Source organism: Leishmania donovani, chromosome 32, assembly GCF_000227135.1.
Source record: "Leishmania donovani BPK282A1 complete genome, chromosome 32".
In the NCBI taxonomy this organism is placed as follows: Eukaryota; Euglenozoa; class Kinetoplastea; order Trypanosomatida; family Trypanosomatidae; genus Leishmania; species Leishmania donovani.
In genome coordinates, this window is record NC_018259.1 from 1220445 (window position 1) to 1243171 (window position 22727).

The 22727-nt window shown below is 61.3% G+C and overlaps 5 protein-coding genes across 5 annotated transcripts; all 5 read left to right on the forward strand.

The window, feature by feature from the left end:
- Positions 1 to 1601: 1601 nt before the first annotated feature.
- LDBPK_323270 (hypothetical protein, conserved) lies at positions 1602 to 2972 on the forward strand (the record flags this gene model as incomplete). The annotated part of the gene is made up of 1 exon (XM_003863690.1): positions 1602 to 2972. One exon carries the CDS (start codon positions 1602 to 1604, stop codon positions 2970 to 2972), a length of 1371 nt encoding a protein of 456 aa, XP_003863738.1.
- Positions 2973 to 4718: 1746 nt separating this feature from the next.
- Positions 4719 to 6833, forward strand: LDBPK_323280 (ATP-binding cassette protein subfamily B, member 3, putative; the record flags this gene model as incomplete). The annotated part of the gene is made up of 1 exon (XM_003863691.1): positions 4719 to 6833. The coding sequence occupies one exon, from the start codon at positions 4719 to 4721 to the stop codon at positions 6831 to 6833; it is 2115 nt and encodes a 704-aa protein (XP_003863739.1).
- A 2539-nt stretch (positions 6834 to 9372) lies between these two features.
- On the forward strand, positions 9373 to 13908 carry LDBPK_323290 (hypothetical protein, conserved; the record flags this gene model as incomplete). Its single annotated transcript, XM_003863692.1, has 1 exon — positions 9373 to 13908. The coding sequence occupies one exon, from the start codon at positions 9373 to 9375 to the stop codon at positions 13906 to 13908; it is 4536 nt and encodes a 1511-aa protein (XP_003863740.1).
- A 1616-nt stretch (positions 13909 to 15524) lies between these two features.
- LDBPK_323300 (hypothetical protein, unknown function) lies at positions 15525 to 16442 on the forward strand (the record flags this gene model as incomplete). Its single annotated transcript, XM_003863693.1, has 1 exon — positions 15525 to 16442. The coding sequence occupies one exon, from the start codon at positions 15525 to 15527 to the stop codon at positions 16440 to 16442; it is 918 nt and encodes a 305-aa protein (XP_003863741.1).
- Positions 16443 to 17197: 755 nt separating this feature from the next.
- LDBPK_323310 (hypothetical protein, conserved) lies at positions 17198 to 20077 on the forward strand (the record flags this gene model as incomplete). Its single annotated transcript, XM_003863694.1, has 1 exon — positions 17198 to 20077. The coding sequence occupies one exon, from the start codon at positions 17198 to 17200 to the stop codon at positions 20075 to 20077; it is 2880 nt and encodes a 959-aa protein (XP_003863742.1).
- Between the last annotated feature and the right edge of the window lie 2650 nt (positions 20078 to 22727).

Consider the following 22727-nt stretch of genomic DNA (forward strand, 5'->3'; position numbering starts at 1 on the left):
ATCCGCACGCAGACACGCACGTATACCTTCAATTCTTGTGTGAATCTCCCCCTGCTTATACCTATCGCTCAACGTCCTCTCTCTCTCGTTCTCCTTTCCACTCCTCTACTCCATTCCCTTCCCTTCGTCTCCGCATCCTCCTCTCTCTATTAAACACACACACACACACACACACACACACACACACACACACACACGAACGTATTTTTCCCCTGTGTGCTTGCTACGTCTCGTCTCGCGCTTGTTCGTCTCTTGCGTAGAAAAGGGAGGCTGCGCCATGCAAAGCGTGTACGCACGCGCGCACACACACAGGCATACACAACGCGAAGAGAAAATAAACACAAGCGAGCTCAACGATTCCTTCAGCTAAACATCACTATACGCATCTCGTGTTCTTCACATGAGGTGAGGAGGGGCGCGCCGAAGTGTTGCACCACATATCGCCTTTTTCTTTCGCTCGCCCTTTCTCCCTCTCAAAAAGTAGAGAGGAGCTCGTGAAGAAGCGAGAGGCCTCCGCTTCCTTCGGTGCCACAGGTTTTTATTCTCTCCTCGTCCCCCCCCTGCACCCAACAACACGGAGGCAACGCGCACACGGCACTCCTCCCCGTCACCTACCACATACATACGCACAGGATCTTTTCCTTTCTGTCGGCTGCGCCCCTTTCCATTAAAAGCGCGTTTCCATAGAAATTTTTTTTTTGTGCATGAAGCAAGCACCATCTCCCCCAACAAAAGTGAGTAGTCGCGTATCATAGACACGCTCCGGGCTGCCTGCCGTGGCAGCACTTCGGCCCAGACACTCGCCATTGGGCTGTGTCTGCAACAGATTTCTCCACCGTCTTTCGCATATCACTCTCTCTCCTTGTCTTTCTAACCTCTACGCACACACACGCTGTCCGAGACGGTGTACGCGAGCGGCAGTGGCTTCCCGTCAGCTGAGCAGCGGCTCAGATACGGCATTTACTTGAAGGCAAGCGTAACACTTCAAAGAGAGAAGGGAGGCCAGCACTGGCTGCATGCCGCCGAAAGCAAGCAGTGGACGCCCCCGACCACTGCCACCGTCACTGTCGTCGTCTCTGTCTGCGTCTATAGCGGCGGACGCACCACGCCCGCGAGAGCCCTTCTCCATCGCGAGTTTCTTCGACGCTGCCAGCGCCCATCGCAGCAGTGGCGGTGGTGGCTACCGCGTCGACTCTTTCTCGGATGCACCACCGACGCCGCTCTCTGGCTTCCCGCGTGCGAGTCATTCCCCTCCCGCTAGCGGGCACCGCACTGCTGCGACTCGCCAGGTGCAGCACCTCGAACAGCCACAGCGGCAACAGCAGCACTGGTCTTCCTCTACACCGGGGCAGTTGAGCTCTTCTCCCCAAAGCGGCGATGGCGAACACTATGAGCAGCAGCAGCAGCACAGCACCACGACCAGAGATGTCTCCAGCACGCTGCAAGAGGTGCGAAGACGTATCATCAGCGACCTCGACGCGTCGCGAGAGGGAAGTCGCGAGTCATCAGGGAAGCTGCACGCTCATCGACAGCGCGCGCTGCGTGTGGCGTTCGGGGAGGATGGGGCATCGCGTCGGCGAGGGTCCCGTGCGTCTTGCGTGATGACGAGTGAGGGGGGCGCATCACCGACGGATGCCAGGCGATCTAAGTCGCAGCACACGCCTAACGCGGAGAATGATGAGGACGACGAGCTCATGGTTGCCTCCGTAGAGTTTTCGCTGCTGTGCCCCTACTCTCGCCTCCCTATGCGTTATCCCGTGCGCAGCAATGAGTGCAACCACCTGCAGTGCTGCGACTTGGACTCGTGGATTGTGATGCTGAACAAGTGTCGCTCCATGCGTGATCCGGTCGGGCCGTGCCCGGTGTGCGAGCGCCGCGTCACCTCCTCCTCGCTACAGGTGGACCTTTGGATGAAGCATGTCATTGATCAGATGCCAGCGGGCACACATATGGTGGCGTTGGAGCCGGACGGCGCCTTCCGCAGTGGTGACACCACTCGAGAGCGGCGCAAAGAGCACATGATTATGGAGGTGGTGGACGCGACACAAGACGACTACGAGAACTACTTTGGGGATGTGGTGGACGGCGACGATGACGTTGTGGTGCAGAGGCATCCTGTCACCACGTCTGATGCTTCAACCGGCACATCCGCCGCGCTTTTCCCGGTCGGCTCGCGTCGCCCTCGCATGGAATCGCCTGCGGCCCCCGAAGCGAGATCTGGTGTGCCGAGCGCCGGCGGGGACCACCGAGCCGGCTCACCCCCACTGGCGCAGGTCAAAACAGAGAAGGCCGCCATACTGGCCGCTGAGGCCGAGGCAGCAGCGGGGACGTCGCCTTCTGTCCCCACTTCTCAAGAGGATGGGGGTGTCGTTGTCGTGCACTTTGTTGAGGGCCGACACGACGGGTTGCAGGCGCTGCCTAGTCAAATCCGGCTGTGGGCGCTACACTGCACCCGATGCGGGGCGCCGCGGGTGAAGGCGGAAGATGGCTTGGTGCAAGGCTGTCAGCGATGCGGGCACGACGCAAAGGGCGACTGGAACTTTGTCCGCCGCTTCGAGGCGTCGTCTAGTGTGTCGATGGAGCTGGTTCCGGATGGCACGCTGGTGCTGCAAGGCGTCGACATCCTTGCGCCGTACCTATATCGCGCCGGCTTCTACCGCAGCCTGTTCGAGGTGATGGAGTACGCCTCCGTGGCGGAGCGGCAGCAGCAGCAGTATCGACCGCCAGCGGATGTGTGGACTTCGTCGTTTCCGCTGAACCGCTTCGAGATCGATTTCCTCGAGGCCTGCTGTGCGCGCATCGCGCAGGGCGAGACGCTCGACTCCATTGAGTCGATGATTGTGCCGAGCCTGTTTCGCATTCCTCGTCGGCGCCGACCAGGCGGCAGTGGCCAGACATCCTTCACACAGATGGGCCACGGCAGCGGCCGACACGGCGGGCTGGGCTTGGCGACCGCGTCGCAGGCTCACTGAAGTGCCTCACTCACCCAACCGGAGGGCTCGCGCTTGACGTCGCAAGCGCTGGGCGATGGCGGGCTTAATCGATGCGTGCCGCACGTAACGCGGTCTCTTTTTCCTTTTCGACAACCTCTCTTTACGTCGATGACGTGCGCAGGCGGAAGCGCTCTGCTTTGTGGCTCTGACATCGTTTGCCTTGCTTTGGCGTGGCCTTATCCACCTGTCTCTGTCTCTCCCTCACCGATTCGTTTCGCCTCCGTCGGCTTGGCAGCATCTACGCGACCGGCACTCGAACTCGATACTTAATACGTCGACGCCCCGCGGTGAGGGCATCTCGCAGAGAGGCGCCATTCCTTACTCCGTAGACAGCGGCACTCTTGACCCCCCTCCTCCGTTGCCCGCTTTCTGTACGTTGTCTGTTTCTCCGTTCCGCGTGGCGTCTCTGCAAAGGCGAAAAAAAAAGAGATACGATAAAGCTGCAGCGCACCGGGGCTTCGATGCCGCACGTGCGACTCTCCTGCAGGCTCTTCAAGGGGTGCACACCTGTGCCATGATCAGCCGCGCAGACAGAGATGCTCACCTGGTTATCCTTCCTTCGCTCCCTCACACCCTCTTCGCCTCCTCTTTTCCATCTCCCTGCTCGTTGGTTTCTCTCTTTTCATTCTCGTGCACGTGGATCTGGCGGCACGTACGCCCAATCACCTCTGTCTCGTGAACACTCCCTCTCCCTCCTCTTACTGACCTCCAACATGCCCTTCCATCCCATCCCACACCCCCCGGTTGGCTTGATCTAATTTTTGCGCGCGCGCACACACACACGTACACACCTACCGCTGCGGTTGGCGTCCAGTACGCAAAGAAAAACGGTTTCACTCACGTATACGCGTCCCACTTCCCTGTGCAGGAAACTGCACCGGCGTGTCGCAGTGGCGTTGCAAGGGGCATGCGCTCCTTTCATCGTCTCTCTCCTTCTCGCTCGCTCACTCACTGGCCTTCTCGGGCTCTCTGCACATCTCTGCCGCGCAGGAGCGGAGAGCAGAGGGACTTGGACCGACGTTGAGCGGTGCTTCTCTTCTCCCGCCGGCACTGCCGTGCTATTTGTGGATCCACTGGCTGCCCAGCGCACCTCTTTCTGCCAGTCAGCTTCCTAGCTCCTTCTCTCTCGGTTACTACATCCGTAATTCGACGTTTGATTGCACCATGCTGCGGCGAGGGACTCCGCTGCTACGCGGCGCTGGCCTTTACGAGGGTGCTGTCGCACGAGCAACCACAGTGTACGGGCCTTTCGCGGCTGCTGCGCTGCGCAGCCGTCGGGGAGTGCTTGCGAAGCGGCAAGTGCTCGGCACGCATCCGTCGCTCAAGCCGTCGGTGCTGCCGGGCTATAGCGCTTGGTCGACGCAAGCACGCACGCTTGTGTGTATATCCGGGCTGCTGCGCACTCCAAGCTCCACCCCTCCCTCAGAGGACCAGAAAAAGAAGAAGTTTCAGAAGCGCTCGTGTGGCGCCACCTGTGTAGATAATTTACAAAAAGCGACAGTACTGCCAAGTGACGCGTCAGCTGCGCAAACGGGTGGCGATGGCGCCGGCGCTGCCAGCAGTGAGGGAGAGGTTGCCGCACAGAACGACAGCGGCAACAAGAGCGAGACAGCTGGAGGGAAACGGAACAAGGAGAAGGGCAGCAGCAGCAGCAGCGGTGGTGGCTCCGCTGGCACTTTTGCTCGCCTCTCCGAAGACGAAGTGGAGGTGACTCATCGCCTGGGCATGGGCGAGCGGGTGGCGGCGGCAGGCCAGGAGGCCCAGAGGAGCCCACATCGCCCGCTGCCACCAGCGGATCAGCCTGCCTCGCCAGGAGATGACATGCCATTCAACGCGGCGCAGAAGACGAGCGCAGGGGACGCCACGACAGAACCGGAGCTATCAGCCAAGAAGGAAAAGCCTACGGCGAGCATCACCACACCACCTCGCCTGGACGGGATTCAAATCTCGGAGAACGCGTCTGACATCCCCGTCGGCCGCGTTCTGTGGAAGATGTGGACCTACCTCTGGCCACACGGCGAGCCAAAGATCAAGATGCTCGTGGCCAGCAGTGTGTTGTGTGTGCTGGTGGCCAAGGTGCTGAGGGTGGCGGTTCCTTTCTGGTTCAAGACGATCGTGGACCTACTGGCCCCCACCACGGCAACAGCGGAGGCTGTGACGGTGGCCGGCCCGCTCACGGTAGGCGTGTTCGGGTGTGTTGTGGCGTACGGCATCTGCCGCATCACGACCTTCGTCTCCGAGGAGCTCAAGACGGTGCTATTCGCCCCGGTCGGCGGGCACGCCTCCACGAAGTTGTCGATGGAGATGTTCAACAAGCTGCACCAGCTCGACCTCGACTATCACCTCAGCCGCGAGACCGGCGTCCTGAGCAAAGACCTCGACCGCGGTAGCCGCGCGTTCTGGTCCTTGGCGTACGTGCTGCTCTTCATGATTGCTCCGACAATCTTCGAGATGGGGCTTGTATGCTATGCCCTCAACAGCCAGGCTGGCCCGCAGTTCATCGGCATTGCACTCATCGCGGTCTTCTCCTACGTGGCGTGGACCTTTTTGGTGACGAACTGGCGCTCGAAGTTTCGCACGCGCTACAACGCCCTTGAGAGCCGTGTCGGCGGGCTTATCGTGGACTCGCTGCTCAACTACGAGACGATCAAGTACTTTGGCTCAGAGAAGTACGAGTCCGAGCGCATTCGCAAGGAAACGGAGAACATGAACAAGAAGCTTGTGATTCTTGATCAGACGATGGCGCTGCTGAACTTTGGGCAGCAGCTCATTTTCGTGGTGGCCAGTGTGCTGAGTCTGTACCTCGCCACGTGCGGTGTGCTGACGGGGGCGATGACGGTTGGCGACTTGGTGCTGGTGGACGCGCTCCTGATGCAGCTCTATATGCCGCTGAGCTACCTCGGCATGATTTACCGCGAGGTCCAGTCCAGCACGCAGAACATGCAGGCAATGATAGCCTTGCTAGACCAAAAGTCGAACGTGAAAGACAAGGCGGACGCGGAGACATACAAGTATATCGACGGCACCATCGAGCTGCACGACGTCACCTTTGAGTACAAGAAAGAGCTCAACCGCCTCGTCCTGCGCAACCTCAGTCTCACGATTCCAGGAGGTAAGACAGTGGCCTTTGTCGGCCCTTCGGGGAGCGGCAAGAGCACCATCTTCCGCCTCCTCTTCCGCTTCTACGACCCCACTTCTGGGCAAGTGCTGCTGGACGGGCAGCCCCTCGACAAACTGCGCATGGAGAGCGTACGCAAGTGCATCGGGGTCATCCCACAAGATACGGTGCTCTTCAACGAGTCAGTTCGGTACAACATCCGCTATGGCCGCATGGACGCGACGGATGCCGAGGTGGAGGCCGCAGCGAGGGCTGCAAGCCTGCACGACACCATAGCGCGCATGAGCGAAGGCTACGACACATCTGTCGGTGAGCGGGGCCTCAGGCTGAGCGGCGGCGAGAAGCAGCGCATTTCCATTGCGCGCGTTCTGCTGAGGGACCCTCCTATCCTACTAGCCGACGAGGCCACCTCCGCACTCGACAGCATGACCGAGCTGAACGTGATGGAGACACTCAAGAACGCTACTGAGCGGACGCGGCGACGCACAATTGTCCTCGTCGCACACCGCCTCACGACCGTGAAGGAAGCCGACATTATCTTTGTGCTCGACGGCAAAGGTGGCCTTGCAGAGCAAGGCACCCATGCGGAGCTGCTGGACAAGGGCGGCTTGTACGCTGCTATGTGGCATCAGCAGCTGAACGAACAGTATCAGGCTACCGGCGGTGCCGCACCCGAAGACGCGCACGCGACGGATGCGAAGCCCACTGCCACAAACGGCTGAGCGGGGTGCGGGGTCTCTCGCTGCAGTGAGGCGCGCCTCACCCGCTTACCCATACAGTACTCTTTTCGGTATCGTTGTTGGCTGAGTGCGAGGAAGTGTGGGTGGTGGTGGTGAAGGCGAGGGAGCAAAGCAGTGCTTGGAGGTTGGCACACACTAGCAAGAACGACTCGTGTGGTCGCGCAGGCGGCACAGCAGTTCATCAAGCGCGCACTTGGGAGTGACCTCCTCCCGCTCTTCTCCCTACGCGGGTGCGCATCTCTCTTTCTTTGCATGTGTACGCCTCTGTGGATTGCCGATCTCGTCCTGCTTATGTGCGTGTGTCGCGGTGCGAGGGGCGATGGTGGGGGTGGGGCACGCTGCCAGATGGGTGACTGGAAGGAATGGCTTCGGTGCAGCTCTTGCTTTTTCGTCTTCCTTGTGTGTGTGCGTGTGCCAGGAGGTGGGAGACCGAGGACCCTTAACGCCAACTCATGAGCGCCGCCTCCACCGCATCCCTTTTATCTTTTCGCTCCTTATGTTCTCTCTCTCAATATATTTTTTCCATCTCTTTCACTCGCTCTCTATCTCAGATTGCCCCCTCCCCCCTCCCCCTCCTCATCGACGCCATCTTCGCCGTTGTGATTCGGCTTGCTCACAGATTGCCAAACTTCTTCTTTTCTTCAATTTGTGTATCTCTTGTTGTGAGCGTGTGAGTGTCTCTCTCTAACTGTTATGGTCTAGTGAGAAAAGTGGGTACACGGCATTAGGCGGTGAAAGAGGGCTCAAAGGGCACTCAGCAGCGACGGAAGCAAGCTCGACCGCATGGAATGCATACGAATACACGCAAAACGTGCACCGACGCTGCAATACAGACGGGCAGTGATGACGACGGTGCTTGTGTGACTAAGTCGCGCATGAAAAGCGCGCACACACACATATACACAGATATACGCACCTCTCCTTTTTCCTTCCTTCCAAATACTCTCTTGTCGCTGTACGGTTGCTTACCGAGACCGGCATCGTCTCCGTTGCCTTGCCCTTTCTCACCTACTTTGCCTTGCGCTCTTCCGCACAATGTCTCTGTTCTCCCTCACCGTGTCCACGCCGCCACAGCACACACGTTGAGCCCCGCCCCGCCCGCCCCGTCAGAGACCCATCGCACGCCGCGAAGCAGCCGCGCACACGCGTGGCGGCAATGCGCCAGCTCAGGCATGCGGGCAGCGTCTGCGCCCCAAACACCCCCCGCCCCCGCCTCGCAGGCTGCCTCACCGTCGCCCCCAGCCATGCTGACCGCCACGCGATGCATCGCCCGAGGTCGCTCAGGCTTCCCTACACCAGCAGGCAGTGCGAGGGCCGGGTGGGACACGTTCGAGTCACGCTGACACTCCGCCCAGCATACGGACGGCACAGGCGTGCGCACAGTGGCGGATCTCTCCCCAACGCAGCGCCATCCAGCACCTCACCGCCGACATCATTAGCGATAAGTCGCTCTGGCCCCCCTACGTCGTAGGCGCCTGACCCTGCCACCATGAAGGGTGGCTCGGCGCCGGCATGTATAAGGGGACTGCCAGGCCTCTCCACCGAGTGGGTGCTGCTGGGCCTTGATGCCACGCACCGAGGTGCCGCCCTCCCGTCATCACAGTTTGAGAGAAAGGAGAGGAAAACAAAAATAACTGCTTATCGAGTCTGTTACTCACGTCTTCTCGCTTGAGGGCTTGTGCGTGTATGCCGTGCGCGTTCTCTGTCTCAACCCCCTCTCCCCTGTCACCACGACGGCGACACATGAGTGGGGCCGCCGACTTACAGTTTCTGCCAACGACTCCCTCTTTCCTCGCTAGGCGGCGTACAGGAAAAGCCGAGCAAGCGATGTGAATGCGCAGGAACGTGTGCGTACGAGTTGGGGGAGGGGGGAGGTAGAGGCTGAGGCGATCGTTGCATGGTGGATGTTGCCCATTCCGCACACGTCGTTTGTATCTCATCCTTTCACCTCTAGCATCAAGATGTGGGCGCACCTGTCCGTGCTTCTTTTGCCTGTTGCCTTGCTGCTCTTCGCGCCTGCCTCTGGAAGACTTGTCCGGCACCGCTCGAGCACGGCTTCTCCTGCTCCTGCGCTGCCTTCCACAACACCGACGCGCACGCATTTGTACGCCTTCGGCAACGCGGATGCCCGCCGCACGCTCTCACCGCCGTTTTCGCTCTCCCTTTCTCTGCCTTCCTGTGGTTCAGGGGACCACGCCATCCTTTTGATTGCCGTGAGGTGCCACGGACACGCACACGCATACACATACGCACACACGAAAGAATGCGGAGAGGCGGTGGAGAGAGAAGCGGGGCGGAACGCTTGCTTTCCTCTGCATCCACTCCCACGACGGTGGAACGCTCAGTGTCGCCCTTCACCTCCCTAGACACCTCCTTCGCCCAATCACTCAACGGCTACGGTGACTACGACGACGAAGACTCGACCGCCTTCGCATCACCAGGGTCGTTTTCTCCACACGCGTACCACTCGCACACGAAATCGCTGACGCCGACTCCTCCGCCGTCAGCGGTGGCTTCTCCTATGCTTATTCTAGGAGACGCATCTGATTCCGCTGCGCTCGACCGCGAGGTACAGCCGGAAGAGCAGCACATCGAAGAGTTCGTGCCACTCCCCGCGAAGTCGTCCCAAGTGCTTCCGGCGCTGTCGTTTCACAGCTCATTTTTCTCGTACACAACAGATTCATCAATTTCAGCCGAGCCTCTGCTCACGTCCAAGTCTCCAGCGCTCGTCACGTATCCTTCCAGCACTGCATCACCAGGCGGAAGAGCGCCGTTGCAACGGACAGGGTCATCGTCGCCACAGAGTCAGCCCTCGGCACCTGCTTCCTTGAGCGCAGTACACGAGGCAGGGCAGAGTCCCGACGTGAAGGAAGAGAAAACGTTCCCTTTTTCTTCGTCCCTATCGTCTTCCGCAGTGCTGGCGGAGATACAGACCACGATCTCTCAGCTGACCACGTCCTCCTTTCCCATGCCGCCGCCCCTTGTCGCGGCGAGTGCGATGACGACGCAGGTGCTGCCTTGTTGCACAGACGACGAGGGGCAGCATTGCAGCCGCGCTTCATCGCCCGCCATGGCATCCTCGCCGCTGTCACCGTGGGCTCCGCGAACAGCAGATAGGCCGCAAGCTGAGGAACGCGAGCTGAGGCGCAGCGGGTCATCGGCGAAAGACCCAGGTGCTGCCGATACCGTGTTGACACTGCCGTTGACAGCGCTGGACGAATTGCCGCCACCAACCCCGCTGTCGTCCTCGTCGTTCTTCTCCGCCTCCCCATCGGTTGCGTCGCCGCTGTCGGCCGTGGCCGCCTCACTCAATGAGACGCCCGTCCGTGCATCTCTGTCCCATCTGGCCACAAGCCTTCTTTATGCGGACGGTGCAGATCCCCTGGCGGACGAGCGGCACACACAGAGCCGCATCAACACCGCGGCGCTGCCGTGGGTGCCGATGCTGCTGCCGACCATGCCAGGCCCGAAGCGCAGACAGCAGCGGGGGACAAATACGCTCCCCCCACATGCGGAGGGCCACGGCGATGCACAATGCGTCGCTCAAGCCGATGATAAGCCAGCGGCGAAGCGGAGGCGGACGAGGAAGGGAACCAAGGAGGAGGCGTCGACGACGGGCGAGGTGGTCTTGATCGCGGAGAGGGGCATGCCGGCTCCAGCGCCACTTCCGCAACCACCTTCAGCGAGGCGGAGGCGGACATCCAAGACAGCAACGAAGGACGCTCATCAGAGCGCGGCTCCGACAAGGGTAAGCAAGGATGCCAGACTTGCACCAATGCCGAGGGCAGAAGCACCACTTGACCAGAAAGAGAACTGTGACGGTGCACAAGGCCTTAAAGAGTCTTCGAAGGACCACTCGTCTGCATCCCGCACCGAACCGGGGGACATCTCTCTACCACCAAACTCCGCGAAGCCGTCCACGGCACTCCATCCACAAGAGCTGATGGTCCTGGCTGGTGACGTGCCCCTATCCCACCTATTCGCGACCAGCAGTGACTTGAACGCGGACTCCAAGTCCACGGCGCCTGCCGCTTGCCAACCCCCAGCTGCTCCATCAGTGCCGTCGCAGTCCCAAAGGGAGAGGTGGAGGAGGACGCGTTTCCGGAAGGCCGGAGTTCCACAGACTGCGGCGGCAGCTGTGGAAGATGGCGCCGCACCATCGGCGGGGCGGGTTGCTGCGGAAGCGTCCCGAGAGGAGGCGGAGCCAGCCCCCGCAGCCGCAACCTCATTACCACTGTGTCTGTCATCACCGCGAGCGCCCCAACTGCCTGCACGCTCGGAAAAGCTCGACGGCAGCGGTGCGAAGGCCGAGTTGCCAGCTAGCGGTGATACCTCGGCAGCACGGAGTCTTGGCGCGGCAAGAAGAGGAAAAACATCGACATTCTCACTGACGCTTCCAGCCCGGAAACGGAGAACATTGCAGACGACACCCGCTGTCACTACTGAAACCCCGTCATCCACAGGGGGCGGCGACACCAGCGGCTCCGATGGCGCCGTCACGCATGTTGCATCCACCTCGAAGCGTGCCGCCGATGTACAGCCATCGCTTCTGCAGGCATGGTGGTCTGCAGTGTGCACCTCTGCATCATCCTCGGAGTCGGGCCGATCCTGCTTGTGGGTTGAACTGTCGGAGGGATATCAAGAGGCCCACGGGACACTGCTGCGTCAGGTCCTCGTTTACTGGGGATGGCTTCATAGCGAGAGCTCCGTCACCCACCGCGGAGGTCTGGAGCTGCCGACTGGTGCCTCGACTCTGTCAAGTTCCACACCAAAGTGCACGAGCCGCAAGCGCGCGCGTGACAGGAAGCGCAGCGAGACCAGCGCTGCCGGTGCAAGCGCGCAGCTTGAACGCACGGACAGGAGAGCCAATAATGGTTTGGTGGTGCTGCTTTGCCCATCGCCACTGCCCATGGAGGAGGCGCTGCGGTGGTGGACGCAGCGCGCGCATGTGGAGCACAGCTTTATGCCACCGCTACTGGCCGTCTCCATGTCAGCGGACCCTCAATCGAGTGTCCTAGGGAGTTCTGATCGAGTGCCTAGCGCTTCCCGGGTGGCGCCGACGCCGGAGGAGGAGTATGAGCTGCTCAGGGGCGCGATTCAGCTGGCATCAAGCGTGTACTGCACTGACGCGGCTCGCAGTCTCGCGGTGTCGTGCACCGCCGCCGGGCACGCTGCACTAGCACAACTCTTGTCGCTGAATCAGGTATTCGATAGTTTGCAGGTCTGCGCCGACGCGCTCAGGTCTGCCGCGGGCTTACCTTCCACTTCCTCACTTGTGCAGACGCCCCTGGAAGAAGATGCTGACGTGGGCAGTCTGACCGCGGTCTTGGCTGTTACCGCGCTTGTGCAAGGCACGGACAGTGGCAGTGGCAGCGCAAAGGAGGGGCGGCGTGCTGCTTCGCTGCAGGAGCGGTACTTTGCAGAGCTATGCCGGTGGAACGGCTTGGCTGCCGCACTGCAGCGACAGCCGCGGCGACCGCAGCTCGTTCTCCGCCGCGTTCGTGTGGACCCGCTGCACCGAAACGGTGGCGCATCGAAGAGAAAAAAAACGCCGGTCGGTCCTACTGTACCGCCTTCGGCTTTGATGGACGCCAGCGAGGGGGTGCTGTACGCTCCGAGTGTCGCCGGCTCCTCGCTGCTGCCAGAAGAACGGCGTCAGTGGGTCACGTATGGGATGGTTCTGCCCGCCACGCGCAACGAGGACACGTTTGCAAGCAGTGCGCGTCGTGAGGACCGTGTACTGGCGTCGCAGCCACCGCCGGTGGCGCTCGCGCCGGCGCACCTATCCGCTCTTCACCTCTTCGGCCGAGTGCTGTTCACTCCCGGCAACTACGCGACAGCGGTGAACGTTGTGGAATCTTACGCACGTGTATCGCAGCAGTGCTTGACGGACTACATCTCCGACTACAGCTGCGTCATGACAGGCCCGCTGCGCTATTCTGTGTCGGCAACGATTCGACGCTATTTGCAGGTGCGCGTGGTAGTGGAGCTGGCGCCGTTGCTAGCGTTGGTGAGCAACGGGGCCGCTGCGCAGCCGCTAGCCTCGACGAGGCTCTCGGCTGCTGGCGCTTGCATTTCACCTCCGAGCACATCGACTTTGTTAGCTCCTGTGGCGCTTTTCGCCCGCTCGACATGGCGCACTGTCGTGCTGAGCTTGTCCTGCACGTGCAAACCCCGCTTATATGAACAGGTGCCTCGCACGGACGATGGCGTGAAGGTGTGCCGCCACGTCGCGGAGCTCTTTCACTACTTCACCACCCAGCAGTTTTCTGTAGTAGGCCATCAGGCGGTGCAGCGAGAGCAGCCACTGCCGCAGCACCAGGTTCAGAGAGCACTAGCTCGAGTCGACCCGATGCTTTATTCACGGAGTCTCCCACCCCTATCACCGCGTACTACGTCATCAGAGAAGCGGCAGCTGTCACATCGCAGCCGCACGAGCACGAGCACCAGCAGCTCCAACTCGAGCACCAACGCCATTTTGAGCAGCTTGCCCTTGCCGGCGCTCTACACGCGCTTCTTCGACCTCTGTGCCGCTTCAGAGGGGACTGCCCGTAAGCAAGAGAAGAATGAAGTCTCTGGATCGGATAGCACAGACTCCGCATCCCCGGCACGGCCTCCAGCGCGGTGCCGTTCGCTGCAACGCAGCGCGACCGCCGCACTGTCGCCTGCGACACCGAGTAAGGCACCACGGACAAGGCCTTCGAAGAAGGCACAGCGCTCCTCCACAGCGGCAGCGGCCAATGCTTCGGTGACCTCCTCGGTGGCCGCCTCAGCAGCGGGCACAGATTTCCACACTCAAGCGCTCCAGTACGCGCTGCGGCTTCTGCAAGAGCGTCTGCGCGACGGCAGCGGAGAGAGGACTGCGGATGGCGGCGCGGCATCCCTTGCAGCAGCAGCAGCCACGGGAGACGGTGGGTTGCTGTTCCGCCCCAGCGGTCCGTCACCACCCGCGCTCGCACGGAAGCGCACCCGCTCAGAGGACGTTAGTCCAGGAGAGACAGAGCATGCGCGGGCACTACGACTGGTGGAACAGCTGCTGCGCGATCAGCTACGCTGACGGCGCCGCAAGGGCACGCGCCTGCGTGCGCTCGCGCTTTGCACGCAGATGGAGGGCTTGGCAGGCGGTCTTGCAGAGGGGGTGGGCGGGTGGGGTGAGACGAGCAGAGTCTTGCACGGGAGCATGCACAGCCTGCATCAGTGCAGCTGATCTTCTTGCCTTGCTCACATACAGACGCACAAGCGCTTTTACTGTGCACAAGCACACGAGCAACGCTCATGTGCCGCGCGCGCAGGTCGACCCATCGCCAGGAGATGGGCGCCGTGCGTGGCGACTTCAGCAACTAGGATCCAGAAGCACCATGCACCACTTGGAGTCAGGATGGGCACCCTTGTTCTTCCCTTGCGTGCCCGACACTGACGGGTGCCAGCCTGGCTTTGCACCACACTCACAAGCAGTCAGATGCGAGCGTTTGTTTCACTTTGACAAGGCCGTGTGACGCGTGCCACATGTCTTCTGTACTGCTCTCCAACTCATCTGCTCTTCTCGCACCCGCATACGGACCTGTCTGCGTCTTGCTTGGATTGTCGTGTGCGTGTGGATGCGCATTCGTGTGCGGGGAGGACGCTGGCACACACAGAGGTCATCGCTCGGCAACGCACACGCGCTTGCCTACCGGAGAGACTAACGACCTCCGTCTTCCTCTGACGCACAGGCGACGAGCACCCATACGTACACGATGATGGCGACCCCGACAAGGGGAGAGGCGCAGTGGCTGAAGGACGCAAGCGCGTCCGCGACGTGGCTAGCTGGACTTTCTTCCATCGCTTCCCCCTCCCCGCCGCTGCGGTCTGGAACGGGGAGGCGCGCGTATGAGTCGTCACCGCCGCCTCGAGTTGACGAGCAGTGGCGGCGAGACGCGCAGCCGCAGAGCGACTCGACAAACTTGCGCCGCCCTCTTCATTGGCAAAGTACCGCCGTTTCAGAGCCTTTTTGCAGGGGCGGTCTTTACCCGCATCTAGTGCGGAGCCACAGCCCGCCATCGCAACAGGCACCACCACCACCACCGCGGCCCCCCCTCCCCCGCTGCACACGTTGGCGTGGGTATAAGCCACTTAGCGCGCACACAGGCGCCACTGCGCTCTGGCGTCGAGGTCACTGTGGGCGGCCATGCGTGCGGTGAATCAGGTCAGCGTGGAGACATACCACCGCCTTATCAATGCGCGGCGAGCGACGCTAGTGAGGCAGCGCATCAGCACTCCATTACCGTCGAGAAAGTCCGCATCGCGTCATGCCTGGCGGATCATATTTCTGCAGCGAGCGCGGGTGTCTTTGGCGATGTACCAGGAGAGTGGCCTTGCAATCTCCACCCCTTCGATACCAAGTCCGTCGCAGAGACTGTGGAGTGCGGCCGTCAAGCAGCTCTGCTGCACCGCGTGAACGAAGGCTTCTTTGACGTGACAGCACAACTTTCCCATGAGGCAGCTGCTAGGGCCGTCGAGGTAGATCGCCACCGACTCGCTGCGCAGTACAGCACTGAAAGATGCAGGGCCGCCGCGGAGGCACACGCACAGGCGTGCGCGGAGCTTGAGGTTGCTCAGAAACAGCTGCTTCGTTTGGAAGAGGCGCACCAGAGGAGGTTTGCAACTTCTGCTACAGTGGAGGTAGATGCTAGGATGCCTGCGGACTCGACCACCACGGCACCAGAAGTCCCCATCGACGCCGTTGCGCTTCAGCTGGATGCCGAGATGGCTCAGATGCGATTGAAAAGACAGCGTTACTCGACGCAGTGCACCCGCAAGACTCGTCTTCAGGCGCAGGCAGACAAGCTGAATGCGCAAGGCAAGGACCTGACCGTCCAGCGTGAACGCGAGCAGACACAAAGCCCTCAAGAGCTCGAGCACGCGCTTGCGTCGTCTTCCATCACATTGCCAGAAATATGTCGCACTCCCGGTGATCAAGCGCAGCTGCCAGCTGAGGTGCTCGGTGGCGCGATGCAAGAGCTTTCTGCTTGCATCACGGAGCGCCGCGAGCTGCTGCAGCACCTGCGTGACGACTCTCAAGACTGTCTAAAGCTCCTTGATGCGCTTTTTGCGAAGTGCTCGTTATCCACGGTTGCGGAGCCGGAGGACCATTTAGCGTCTCAGAGCGGCAGCCATGCCTCCGATGCCACGGCGGCCATCGCTGGCAGGGGCGAGGCGCCAACGAGATGTGCCGCACGAAATCAAGTTTACGACTCCGCCGCTACAAGTGCTGCCTCTTCCTCGGGCGTGAGGCATGTTGAGGAAGGCATGGCGAAGGCGTACCAGGCACTGTGCCGTGGCGAAGAAAAGGCTCTCGCTGAGATGGAATATTTGTTGCTCCTGCTGCAGCAGTGTGCGCAGCTGCAACAGCTACAGCAAGGGCGTGGGCGCCCTGGCGTGCCGCCGGATGGCCGACTGAGCGCCATGGAGAGCGCGACGCGAAAGACGTCTTCTGCTACTGCAGCTGGAGATGTGCCTGCGCTGGTGATGACGGCGGCAAACCATGTGGCGTCTGCGGCAGGTGATGGATGGGCCGAGCTTGGCCGTTTATTCACCAAAGAGAGCACGTGAGTAGAGACAGACCAATGCACATGAGGGACACAGCGAGGCGGGGGGGGGATGGACAGCGACGCAACGGGTGCACACACACGCACAAGCGCACGCACAAACACACAATGCAATGCATGTCGAGCGCTTTCACCCTTCTCATCTGTGTGTTTGTGTGAGTGACTACAGCGGTCTGCTCTGCGTGCGTGCCTGACATCGCTTGCGCGGCTTTGTCTTCTGTTCTTGCTGCAGGCCAACACACACGCAGGCACCAAATGCCTGTGTGGTGCGCAACTCGTGTGTACTCTCTCGTCGCTCATTCCTGATTCCTACTGCGCGCGCATCGCACAGCGTCTGTGTGTGCACGCCCGATGGCCGTCGTTCTGCGCCTCACGCTGTCCAAGGCGGTCTGGTGCGGCGGCGGACCTCGCGGCGCAAGGGGGGATGGGGTGGTGTGCTGGAAACGAAGAATAGATGAGTTCTTCGCGATGTATGGTGCTGTGAGGTGAGCACACATACGTCGGCATCATGACACATACGTCCTCACTCGTGCCTGCAGCAACCACGTCCTTCTCTTTCCGTCCTCCTTTCCTTTTCGCGCGCACCGCCTGCCCTACGAGCGCAATACCTCCTGCATCGCTTCCATTCGCACACCTCCCACACCGCCACTTGCTGCGTGTGTGCGTGTGTCTTCTTATCTTGTTGGCTTACCTCTTTACCACCGTAAGTGTTGTAGGGACTCGCTCCGCTGCCCCTTCCCCCCACCCTTCCTTGCGTTGATGCCTGTGCGAGTGCTATGCCTGCACGGCGCTCAGCAGACGCAGGAGATCTTCCAGCATCAGCTGAGCCTCTTCCAGGATGACCTCGCCCGCATTGCAGAGCTTGTGTTTCTAGAGGCGCCGCATGTGCTACCTCTCATCACAGCGCAAGATGACATACCCACGCGATCGTGGTGCAGCGCGGACGGCAGGGAGGACTACAGCGCTGGGGATGCGTTGGTTGCGACAGCGATGCAGCCCGCCGGCCCAGGCACTGATCTTGCCTTCACCGTCATGCTTGGTTTCTCGCAGGGCGCTTTGATGATTTATCGATACCTGTGGCTGCACGCGGCGGACGCCGCGGTGGCTGCGCAGCTGCGCGGTGTCGTCGTAGCCGGCGCGCCAGACCCACGCCGCATGTTCCCGCGCAACGCAGACAACACACTCTTTCAGTTCGCCTCTGACAGCCCTGCAAGCTCCGCCGCCGGGGTCACGGTTTTTGGTGCACTGCCCTTTCTTCACATCATTGGTAAGAAGGACGCCGTTGTGGCGCCGGAGGAGAGCGCCACCTTCGCGCAGGTGTGCAGCAGCGCTTCTCACATTCTCTTCCACGAGCACGCGCACAGTATTCCTGCGCTTAAAGAAGTGCGCACGGCGGTGCGAGAGGTGTGCCAGACGGCTTTGCTGAGCTCAGCCAAGTTGGCAGAGACGCTCGAGGCCCGCGCGGGGGAGCTGGAGATGGTCCGCTCCATGTACGAGGAGGAATGTATTCTGACCTGCGGCAACGAGACACTCGTGCGCATTCCGCTCTTCACGGATGCGGAGTCTCTGCTGGCATCCTCTTCTTCACCCGCGGCAGCGTCGCTAAAGGCGTCTGCGGTGCACGCGCTAGAGCGCGTCAAGGTTTGCTTCCGCGTGCCCTGGAGCTACCCGTCAACGCTGCCGATGGTGGAGATGGCTGACGGTCCAACCTGGCACTCGATCAAGTACGAGCGCTGGGCAGCAGACATCGTAGTGCGCACCTCGGCCTACCTCGCCGACGAGCTCGGTGGCGAGACGGCTATGCTGCTCCCAGCCTACCTCTACGCCGCTGGGCTGGCGCAAGAGAAGTTGGACGTCCTCGTTGATGTCTTCGCCGAGGAGGCGTGTGGCCGCGGCGGGGCTGACGGAGAAGCTGCAGTGTCGCAGCTGGGTGGCCCATGGGCGGCCGAGGACGAGTTGCTCCGGGAAGCGTACATCGCGGAGGCGGAGGCAAACGCTGCCGAACTGCTCTTGGCTGAGGCGAGGCGCCCCCGCAATGGCCGCCGTCCAACCGCAGACGTCGGCGAAGATGACGACGGGGAATTCGACAGCGAGGAGGCCAGGTCTGCGGCCGCTGGCGGTGGTGGCGGCACCTGCACACTGACAATTGGCCTGATCGGCAAGCCTAGCGCTGGCAAGAGCACCTTCTTCAACGCAGTCACGAACCCGGCTGTCGAGAGCGACGCGGCACGTGTCGCGGCTTTTCCCTTCACCACTATCGAACCGAACATCGGCGCTGGTCTGGCACCTCTGTACTGCCCGTGTGCAACGCTGCGCGCGGCAGCGGTGGCGCGTGCTGGTGACGGTGCTACTGACGTGGCTGCGACCGCCGGCAGTGCGAGGTTGTCTAGCGCCGTCCTTTCCTCCGGCCTTGCTGGTGACTTGTGCGATGCAAAGTACGGCCACGTGCGTGCGCTAGGCAGCCACCACTTTCGCCGACACCCGGTGAGAGTGAAGGATGTGGCCGGGCTTGTGCAGGGCGCCTACCAAGGCAAGGGCAAAGGAAACCAGTTCTTGAATGACCTGTGCGACGCTGACGTGCTGGTGCACGTGGTGGACGGCGCGGCTGCAACGGAGGCGGACGGCACGGCGTGCGCGCCCGGTCAGGGCTCCACGATGGAGGACATCACATGGGTGCGCTCGGAGGTGCACAGCTGGATCTACGACAACCTTCGCGCCAAATGGACGAGCCTTGTGCGGCAGCCGACGAAACTGCGCACCATGTTCAGCGGCTACCGGAGTACTCCGACCTTCGTGGACCGCGTGCTGCGGCGCGTCGGCATTGCCAACGAAATCGCTCTGACAACCATGCTACGCACATGGGGGCCACAAGAGCTGCACGCGCTCGTGGCGCTCTACGTTCGTCTTCGCTTTCCAATGATCGTGGCTCTGAACAAGGCAGACCTCTCCACTGCTGCTGATGTGGCAGCGGCGTTGCGCCAGGCCTACCCACACGAGGTGTTTGTCCCCATGACGGCGAGGATAGAGTGGCTGGCGCTTCAACTGAGCCGCAGCGGTTACGTTGACTACACCCCTGGTGCGGCATCGCTGAGTATCAAAGTTGACTGCGGCGAAGTTGCCAACCTGGAGAAGCGCGTGTGTCAGGAGTTGCACGATGTCGCCTCCTTCTTCCGCACCGCCACTCCCTCACCGGAGCGTTTGTCGTCGTCGTTGCTGCCGCTGACCACCACTGGTGTACAAGATGTGCTGGCCGCGGCGATGGAGGCGTGCGGGGTGATGCTTGTGTACCCTGTCCGCGCCTTTCACCCCGTCACCTCGCTCGCCCACTGTCTCACCTTCAAGCTGGGCAGCTCTGCGGAACGGGTGTTCAACGCGCTTGTGCATCTGCAGCTGCTGGAGGGAAAGCTGGTACGCTTTGAGATGATCGATCTCGCACCTGTGAAGCGGCAGCTGCACCAGCAGCTTTTGGCGTCTCTGGCCACCGCCCCATCGAGTGAGGCGTCAATGCCGATGCCAGCGCAGCAGCAGCAGTGCGCCGTGGCACTACCAACGAGCGCGCAGACGCTACGCAAGACGGAGGTGATCAGCTCTTCTGCGGTGCTGGCGCGCATTCTCTCCAACAAGCGCCAGCTTGCCTAGCCGAAGGGGAGAGCTGGGAGAGGGGTACCGGCTCACCTCTCTGAGATGCAGTTCTACAAACACGCGTTGTCTAATGCACCTGACAGCTGCATTTAGCCGCGGACAAGTGCTTCTTGGGGACTTGGGCGGCGGTGTGCGCTTTCTCCGAGGCACGCCACCTCCCACCTCTTCAACTACACTCAGTAAGCCACGTTCCCTCCCCCTCGCTGTCTCTCTCTCTTTCGCTTCCATGTGCTCATAATTGCACGACTCTATCGAGCAACGACAAATGCCGATCACGCGTACATACTAAAGAAAACAAGCATATAGGGCTTGGCATGTGCTGCATGCTGACACTCGCTTGCACACATGTGCACGGACTCCTCCCTTTCGCACTGCCCGTATGCGGCGTCTCTTGTGGAGTCTTTCCCCTCTTTCTGCTCACTCAAGCTATGTGGCCTGCACAGCACGAGGCAAAGCGGTGCGGGGAGGTAGGTGGGCAGGAAGGCTAGGGCTACGGAGATCTTCGAACGCCGCCTTGTGAATGTCTGTGTGCGCATGCGTATGTCGGTCCGCTTTCCTCCCTCCCCCGCCCAGGCCATGCGATTTCCTTTCCCACTGTCGCGTCCCTCTTCTCTCCACTTCTTCAACGCACCGCACCCTGCCCTTTCGTCCTCTCTTTCTCTATCCGCGAGCTCTACACTGTCGTGCGCTGCGTACGATGTGCCTGCGGGTGGCTGGTGTACTAGCTGCCATCGTTGCATCGCCGCTCAGAACAACCATATGACCCTTTTCTGGCGCCGCTTGCGCCCCCGCTACCGCGTGCGCTTCTGCGTCATTCCAGCGAGCAGCAACAAGCTCTTCGCTTCTTGTGCCCCAACGCGCGCATCCTCCTGCTACTCGTTGCCTTCCCTCTTCTCTCGCCACGAACGCGCCACATATGACTGTGAAGGCACGCCCTGGACAACACGCGCGCAAGTCCCTTATTACCACGTTCGACTGATCCCACCCCATTCCGATCCCTCTCTCACGCCATTAGGAGGTGTGCCAGACTGGAGTATCCTGTATGCGACTGTGGTCTCTTGATGGTGCAGAGGGGGGCCCCTCTTCTACCGGACCCCGATGGGCTGATCGCGGATGGTTTCAATCATGATGCTGCTGCATGAGGGTGTGCGGGTGCCGGAGGAGTGCATCCGTCCCCTCGAGGCAGCTGTCAGCCGATTCATGGCCAGCCGCCCGCGCCCGCTGCCGGGAGACGATGCGGATGGGGCAGTGGGACGAGTGGCGGCGGGTCTGGGAGGATATGGATGACGCCGTCTCTGAGGAGCCCCATCGCGGACCGACACACCCACGGAGGAGGATCCGCGGCCGCTCTTCCGTCTCCCCTCCTCCGTGCTCGACCTGTGGAATGCACGCAAGGCGTCGCTGCAGGGCAGACATAGCGTGTGCCGGCTCATTCTGCTAGTGGCATCGACGGCCGAGCGGACGGATGCAGCGCAGGCAGCGGCGCAAGCAACCACGTCGCCTTCGGCTGCGAACGGCCCTCAGCTCCAATCCGTCGACGCCGTGCTCCCCGGCGTCACGGGGATGCCAGCGCCGCCCAGCGATCTCTGGCCCGGAGAGCCCACTTTGGGCCTGGCAGGGAGGGGCTGCCGCCCCCAGGCGCCATTTGCTGCAGCGCGACGTGGTGTGGGCCTCTGCTGAGCACTCAAAACTTGCCCAAATTGTCAGAATCAGCGCGTACACCGCAGGCTCGTACACGATGCAGACAGTCGTTATCGTCGTCTTGGCGATCTACGGCGTCGCATTCAACGGGCGCGACATGACGCCACGAAAGACCCGTGACACTGCGCTGGCCTTGAAGAAGGCCTTCGACTGCTTCCTCACTCCAGCGTGGCTCTCGCACGGGCTCACTCTCTGCAGCGCGATCTCCCGGGACGAGCGGACGATAGGCCCCGTTGCCTTGATGTGTTTAACCGCGAGCAGGAGCACGAGACGTGACAAAGAGAGCACGCACTCGCAGAACAGGAGGAGGACGAGGTGCCACGACGAGCACGCGATGGGGGCACGGCCCAGCCGACCGTGTAGGTTTCTTTCCTTTTTGTTTTCTTGTCTGCTGGAGCTGCGGCTCCCCTTCCTTTGGATAGCGCCTCTGCCACCGCTGCTGTTCTCAGGGGCGATCGGCACACCCTCATGCAGTAAACGCGAAGCCACATCACTCCGTGACTCGCCGTCCATACGTGATTCAAGCCACGTTGCGTTCAATCTGGCGAGAACCCCACAGACAGGCCGAGTCGCGATTCTGCATACCAAAAACAAAGGGGCACAACTGGTGAAATGAGGAGGTGCGACGTGTAACTGGAAGGGCGGGTGGCTCCGCGCTCTCGTCCTTACACACACACGCACAAGTGTATACGCGTACCGATGCGCTTGTATGAAGAGACGCGCTCTGCTCCTGCCGGTGGAGCCTTCTCGGTTTACGCGGGACGACTGCACGCATGTCAACAGTCCGAGCGCTTGAGAGGAATGTGCGGGCTCGCTTGATGGCCTCGGTGCAACACTCCCTTCTTTCATCTCTACCCGCATCTCTACCCACATCTCTGCCCCCCTCCCCCTCACACGCTGGCGAAGCAACAGAAGTATTCACCCATACACAACCAACACAGCCACC